This window comes from Branchiostoma belcheri, unplaced genomic scaffold (assembly GCF_001625305.1).
Source record: "Branchiostoma belcheri isolate BF01 breed outbred unplaced genomic scaffold, Haploidv18h27 scaffold237, whole genome shotgun sequence".
Lineage (NCBI taxonomy): Eukaryota > Metazoa > Chordata > Leptocardii > Amphioxiformes > Branchiostomatidae > Branchiostoma > Branchiostoma belcheri.
Window position 1 is genome coordinate 120,681 of NW_017803840.1, and position 7,667 is coordinate 128,347.

Here is a 7,667-nt window from a genome sequence, read left to right on the forward strand (position 1 = left end):
AACAACTTAGAAAGGCCACGGAAAAAGGGACCCGCTCAGTAGAGAGGTTTGGCGAGTAGATATTACATATTTTAAAATTACGTACTCCGTCCGACAATACTGCCGACACCACACGACCCTCCCCATCGCACAATTTTTTGACAACGTGAAAACCTATGTCGAGGGAGAGAAGGATTCCACCACCACACGACCTGGTAGAGCCCAACGACCAGAGAGCCTGGCCACCCCATTCCTTTTCCCTACGTAGCCCACAGACATTTAAAGAAGCAATGAGGACCATTGCTATGGCTAGCACTGCTCACAAACATGTAACTTAATTATTTAAAGAATTGGGTAACCAGTCAATATAATACGCATCATTGTCACTCTGCTCGCTGGGGAAATTAACGATGGCAGAGCCAAAACCATCCTCCTCGGTGGGCTCACCAACCCGGAGCTTTTTGCCCTTCCCCAGCACAAAGGCAGGATCAGAGCCTTCACTAGTATCAGTTCTGACACGCTTTCGCGTGTCGACATCCACAGTATTCTGACAATTCTGGTCAGAGCAAATAAATGTTCTGACACCCTCACACGAGGGACCCTCACAGGTCTGAAGTGTTACACCACCCGGGGCAAAATCAACTCCGCACTTACTACATTCGATGATAGTCTCGGAAACATGGTGAATATCACCGCACGAGGCACACCCAAAATCCTCAACCAACAGAGGCTTCCTGGCCCTCCGTCCTGCTGGAGCCCAGCTGAATCCTGCTCGCAAAGGACAGCAACCATTCTTTATTATTATTCTCCACTCAAAAAATGTACATCAGCAGGGGGGAGTACAAAAAGCACCCCCTCTGAATTAGGTACAAATTTTCACATTGCCCTCATTGAAATATTTCACACAACACATCTACTTAAAAACATATACAAAGACACATACAAGGACTATTTACAATATATACACAGTTTATGCCGATTTCTGCAGTGAGTCGTTGTACAGTCTGATCGCGCAATGCAGGAAGGACTGCTGCAGACGCTTGGTTCTTGCGTGAGGGATCGTGATGTCGTGGCTGTTCCTCAGGGATCTGCCTGTGGCTGAGTGTCTTTGGACAGGAGCCAGGTCATGCAGTGGATGATCCGGCCTTAGCATGGCCTTGAAGAGGGTCACTGCAGCGGCTTCTCTCCTTTCCTTCAGGGAAGGCAGGTCCGGAACGGAACGCCTGCCGCCGCGTGAGATAATCCGGAGGGCGCGCCTCTGAACCCTCTCCATGCTAGCCGCAAGGTCCTCACTGCAACCCACCAACAGGACATGTCCGTACTCCAGAACAGGGCGGATGAGACTCAGGTACACCTGGATGAGATCTTCCACGCTCATCCCCTGTTTTGTTAGCAGACGGAGGTAGTGAAGCCTGCTCGAGGCCTTTGACACCGTAGACCTCACATGTTCACGCCAGGAGAGCTTGTCGTCAAAGATGAAGCCAAGCCCCTTGGCCACGTTAGTGACTGGAACAGGTTCGCCACCGAGAGACAGAGGTGGTAGAACTGGTATGTTTCTGCTAAAGCAGATCAGCATCGCTTGGCTTTTCTTGCCGTTCAGGAGCATCTCGTTGCGGTCCGCCCAGGTGTCAAGCTGCGACGCTTCCTCTGTCATAGTAGTGTCCGAGCCAGCATTCTTCAGAGAGACTGATCTGGACAAACTCACGTCGTCTGCGTAGCCCACGTCTATAGTGTCGCTATGGACCACTTCGCGTGAGCTCATAAACAGAAGGAACAGATAGGGCGATAACACTCCACCTTGCGGTACCCCAGACGTAAGCTGCCGCCAGCCACTGAACTCGCCGTTGGCAGCCACTCGCTGAGTGCGACCATGTAGGTAGTTTTGCAACCACGCTACCATCCGTGGACTTGGCACAACGTCGTTCACCCGCTGTAGTAGTATTGCGTGGCTCACCCTATCAAACGCTTTGCTCATGTCAGCAAAAAGAGTCTGAACACAGGTTTGATCCCTGGAGTCGAGAGCGCTCAACCATATATGGATCATCCTGATGACGGCGATGACGGTGGACGAGCCCTTGAGGTAGGCATACTGGTTGGTGATGACAGGTGTGATAGACGGGAGGAGTCTCTTCAGTATGCACCTTTCCAACAACTTGGCTAGGACAGGGAGGAGAGACACAGGTCTCATGTCGCTGGGTTTGGTTGCTCCCTTTGACTTTGGAATGGGGACTACGTTTGCTGCCTTCCAAACACTCGGTACCTCCATAGGAAGCATTGAAGAGGTGAGTGATGACGGGAGCAAAGTCCTCTGCGTACCCCTTAAGTGTCCAGGTAGGAAGATAGTCCGGACCACTAGCCTTGTTAGGGTTTATGTCCTTGAGTAGGGCCATGACTTCCCCGATCGAACATAGGTCCACAGCTTCGGTGGGGCGTTGGAGAGGAAACAGGTACAGAGCATGGCCAGGACACCACGCCTCGGAGAAGTGCTGGTTCAGAACGTCAGCAACATCCCGGTCTGGCACATTCTCAATGGTGGTGCGGTTGGATCACTCTTGAGACCTGCCAAGTTCTCGATTGACAAAACTCCACCATTTGCGTGGGTTCTCCAGCTTAAGGTACTGGATAAAGTTCCGGTAGTACCAGAACTTTGCCTGCCTTATGATGGTCTGGGCTCGGTTTCTGAGACTCTTCCAACGATCAGATTTCCCATGATCATAACCAGTTATTATGAAATCGTCATTATATTCTCGTCACTTTCTAAGACTACAAAGTGAACGTAACACTGAAGTAAAACGACGTCTAAGGTGAACTAAACAAATAATACTAAATTACAACGACGTCATCCAAAATCCAAGATACCACGAAACTAAAACTCTTTAAAATTCCGGGAGGTTAAGATAAAGGCCAACCTTACAGGCCAACTGATAACCTTTAAGAAATGACTGTCGATATCATCCAGCCATATGTCTTATGGATATCCAACTCAGAAATATATAATTCAACTTCTGCTGCCTTAGGTTATAGACGAAATAATCGTGCATCGTTCAAGTAATCGAGGTTTGGTAGTCTGGAATTAGTATAGTGAATTGTCGATTGTTGCGAAAAATATTTGTTGAATTCTGAAGCCTTTTAACTTGAATCATATATGCCTATGGTTGTAACACTAGAGTGGGGGAATTGTAGTTGAGCTTTGTATGTGCAAATGCCTTTCATATATGCCACCATGTTTTACAACCTAGGTTAACCAGAGAATTTTTAAGCGATTATTGTATTCCAATTGTATAAGTTTATTTCGAATCTTGCGACAGAAAGCCTAAGGTGAGGGGTAATTGGATAATTTTGCTCTTCTATCTGTTTTATTTTATCTATTTGTTTAGGTGCTTTATCCCGTAAAAGCAGAAGTATTTTAATCCGAGGAGACATCCCTGGCTTAACACTTGGTCAAATGATGATATTTTTGTGCGGAACGCATTTTGTCCTTGTTTTAGAAATGAAGTAAATTAGCATGACAGGCACTGTCAACGGCGTCACAATAAAATACTGAGTACATTGAACCATTACATATCAGTAGAGGATTCAACAAGGACAGTTTAGTCAATATTAGAGAAATCCAAAACATACGTACGGTTGAGGGAGTTTGATATCAAAGTCGAAACCGGCGATGATGGGGCAGCGGTGGCAGTCAGACAGGTGAGAGCACTGTCCTCTGAAAAAGGAATGCTCTGAGCTTTAAAACATCACATTAATTAAGGTACAAAAATCAATTTCAAGGTCAGAAGACTGGTGGCTTTTCAGGCATTGCAGTAGTAAATGACCATGTTAATAACTTTATTCGCAAAATCATGGCCAAGGGCTAATTGCTTTTACAATCAAGTATAATCGGTTAGCATCGGCAGGCATCACTTTCACAGATTCCTGTGGAATGTTCTCCTCTCCTCCTACTGTTGTCTCCTCTCCTCCTCCCCTTTCATGGCGTCTTCAAGGGTCAATTTCCTGACAAGGACGCAACATTTATTTTGTTCATTGCTATAGAGAGTAAATGCGTCTCTTCAACGATATAGAGAGTACACTTTGGGATAAATTGTGTTTCGTCTTTCACATTATTTAACGCACAGTATTTACAAATTGTTTCATGGGATTTCTTATACCGCCCTTTCTCTATTTCAAGAGTATGGGTGCTGATTTGGATTTCGCTTATTGAGAGCGGAAGTTAAAATGAATTCAATCCACGGATTTTTGCTTGTAATATGTTTTTTTTTTTTGGTTAAACCTTAACTTTCCCTAATTAATACAGTTCAGCTTTATCTAGGGTTACAGTCCTGCCAATAGCAGACGGGCATCCGACCACCTGTCGGCACGATTCAGGTACTTTTTCCTCCGCTTAGCGGGTACTTTTTCCACCGTCACTGTCGGTAGATATACATGATCCAGATTCGGTCACGGTCCACAGCAATGAGAGGGACACAGGTTCTCGTATTGAAAAGACTTTCAACTGTGGTTCCACTACTAGGTTCTGTACTGTTCACAACCAAGAACTTTGTTCATTCTAATGTGGAATAGACAATTAGTTGACTTTTACAAGCTGCTGTGGGCTCCGGTCTTCTGGATCGTGAAACCAAAAGGCCTCGATCCTTCCAAGACATATTGGTAGTATGTTGTGCCGTCTTGATGCACGGCATTAGTCGCTCTGGGGTCAGGATTGTTAGTTAGAATATCACAATTTATCTGTAGATCAAGAGGACCTATCCTCTTCTTTCGCGGTGAGTGTAACACAGGTTCTCAGATTGAAAACGTTCTCCACTGTTATTCCGCTGCAGGGCTGAGTGGAGTCAACGTGCCACAAGTTGGTTTCTTTATCTCGGCGGGGCGTAGCAAACCAGAATACTTTGACAAGCTGTTATACCCTGTCCTGTGGCCTATCATGCAGCCAGAATGCCACAACTCGTCCTATCCAGTAGTACTGGATTTCCCCGCCATACTGAACTTCATTTGTTGTCCCAGGTATGGGATTGTTATCCGTAAAGCGGGTAAACAGAAGCTTGCCGTAGTCTTGGCGGGGTGAGATCGACGTGGCGCTTCCCCTTCCCACCACTGGGTCCTGAGATGTATGACGTATTGTTGGTTCCGGTCTGGTACGGCAGCCTTGTGGTAAACAACTACTTCTGGCTGCTCCTCGCATGCACTGTCAGTGAAGCTAATGGTAAAACAGACAACAAAATGTTTCAGTAACGGAGCTCTGTCACAAAACCGTTTGTGTGAAATGACGTCTTGGAAAGGAAGTTGACTTTGTTTGGATTCCATGCACAGTTAGTCCATTTATGCTAGAGTTGTAACAAACGTTTTGGGCTAGTATATCCAATCCATAAACAAACAAATACGGTTATAGCGGATATCCTTGACAAACGCCGCGATGGAGTTGCGTTTGTATCCCTGTGATGATCTTCCAGGAATAATTCCGCTTACCTTAACTAAAGTACTTATTACATCGTACCGAGAATTCCATCCAATCTGCCCTATGAGCATACAGCTTTGTTCATACAAACAATACAAAATCTACTCATTGCATATGTTCAAGGATCACCAACCTAGTAAACATTTACTAGGAGTTCAGAGTCCTCCACATCCAATACTACATGCTGACAGTCGCTAAACAGCCACCTCGCTAAAGCGCGTGTGAGAACTGGTATCTCCAATCACTATATGGTCATAGTCGTCCTCGCGTTCACCCTAACGTTGCCGTCCGTTGTAAGCCCTCTCGAAGTCATCGATTTGGATGTAGTCTTCGAAGAGATGTGTCAAATCTGCAGGCAACTGTTGGTTGTACTTCACAGCCTGGCCAGCAAGGACCCATTATTCAGTTCCCCTTGTGAAATGAATGTCTCACATTACTTTGGGTGACCAGACTTTTCACATGGTCCTGTGTGAGCAAAAGCTTGTGTTAGTTAGCACCTCCATCTGAAGTTTCTTCAAACAAGCTTCAGCAGCAGTGGCTACCCCAACAATGTAGTGCTTACTGCAAAAACACTGATCGTAGCTCATCTCTCTCCACAACTGTCTTTTCATCCCAAGATGGAACCACCTTCTGCAATGCTTCTGCTCTTATTTCATCTAGTCTCTTGTTGAGAAATTTATTTACTATGTGTCTGTCACTTATTGTGTTCTTCAGACACCCGTAGTTCATCAGCACTAGCAGAACTGCAGAGGTAATGTCTGAGATTATTTTTTGGAACATTTCCACCTGCTGGTCAGTGTTACCTAAAAGTTAGTCTCCAACTGCTTATACATACTGGCCCTTCTTGATGAAGAAACTAACAGAGCCGTCCTTGTCGTCCTTTTTGGTTGTTCCATCTGTGCCTACTGTGATGTCTTCACATCTGCTAACCACGGCCACATCAATCTGACTTAGGCGTCTTGCTTCTGCAAACATCAATTGTGCAGTAGAGTATTTGGGAAGCCTCCCTACCTCAAGACCAATTAGTTTTTGTAGCACTGCTCGTATGATTTGTTCAATGTTTTTCCATCCAGTATTGAATGCTTAACAACATCATGTACACTTGACTAACCTCATCAGTGAATCTGCCACCTTCAACTGTGTTGACATCTAAAAAGAGTTAAGGCAGGGAAGTGATGTAGATATCTTCATCACACATGTAGACATGCGTAGATATCATACAGCGGATGGAACCTCGCTAGGGATTTGTATACTTAAATCTCTGCACGAAATAGGCTATTTAAGCAGTCTTAAAGCATACTTAAGGGATCCGTTTTGGCATTCTTTAAGCATATTTAAGAAATCTTTACTAGTGCTTAAATATCACGTTTAAGCTAGTTTTAAGTTTGTCCGTAATGGAGCTTAATTGTTCTCTTTTAAGCAACATTTAAGCACTGTAAAGTAAGCTTAAATATTGATATTTAAGCTACATTTAAGCGTCCTAAAATGTCCTTAAAAGTAGTGATTTAAGCTAACTTTATTAGTCCGTAAAGGTGCTTAATGGCACTCATTTAAGCAAGTTCTAAGCACCGTAAACTCAACCTAAATCTTAATGTTTACACTACATATATTAACTACATATATTAAGCTCCTTAAAGTGCCGTGATTTAAGCTATCTTAATTTGTCAGTAAAATGCGTAATGGCACTTATTTAAGCCACCCTTAAACACTATACGTTTAATACTCGTTGTGTACCAGTATTAAGCGTACTTTAAAATGCTTAAAAGATTTACGAAGCGTAAATTAAGCGTTATATATTCATGTTACAACATTAAATCTTGTAACTATGCTACCCTAAATATTCCCAAATCGTACATAATATGCCGTCAACATTCTTTTTATTCGTTCAAGGATAACAAAAACAAAACCAAACACAAATGACTAAAAATACTTTGATGGAGGTAAACTACTTTAATAATTTCCTGGCGGACTCAAAGTACGTTGATAAATGATAGGCATCCAAGATAAATTACTGATATCATTTCCTGATATTTTTGAATGAAATGGCATAATTACATGAACAGAGCTACATGTAAGGAACAAAAACTATTAAAGAAGACACAGTCTCAAAGCCTAATCCATACAACTACTGTCCTGGCTATCCTCCTCCCCGACTTCCATGTCTGGTGTGGAATTTCGTCCGTACCGCTAACTGATTTTCCACTTCTGGGCCCGTCAGGAAGCTTTCTCTCTAAGA

General features: G+C 44.0%; 1 protein-coding gene across 1 annotated transcript in view; it reads right to left on the reverse strand.

The window, feature by feature from the left end:
• Nucleotides 1–949: 949 nt before the first annotated feature.
• Nucleotides 950–7,667, reverse strand: part of LOC109470861 — a 43,576-nt gene continuing 36,858 nt past the window's right edge. Inside the window, exons 23-25 of the mRNA XM_019769945.1 lie at nt 5,023–5,173; nt 2,240–2,465; nt 950–2,136 (exon numbers count right to left, since the gene is read on the reverse strand). Of these exons, the coding sequence (XP_019625504.1) occupies nt 950–2,136; nt 2,240–2,465; nt 5,023–5,173 (1,564 nt within the window). The remainder of the gene's footprint in view (nt 2,137–2,239; nt 2,466–5,022; nt 5,174–7,667) is intronic.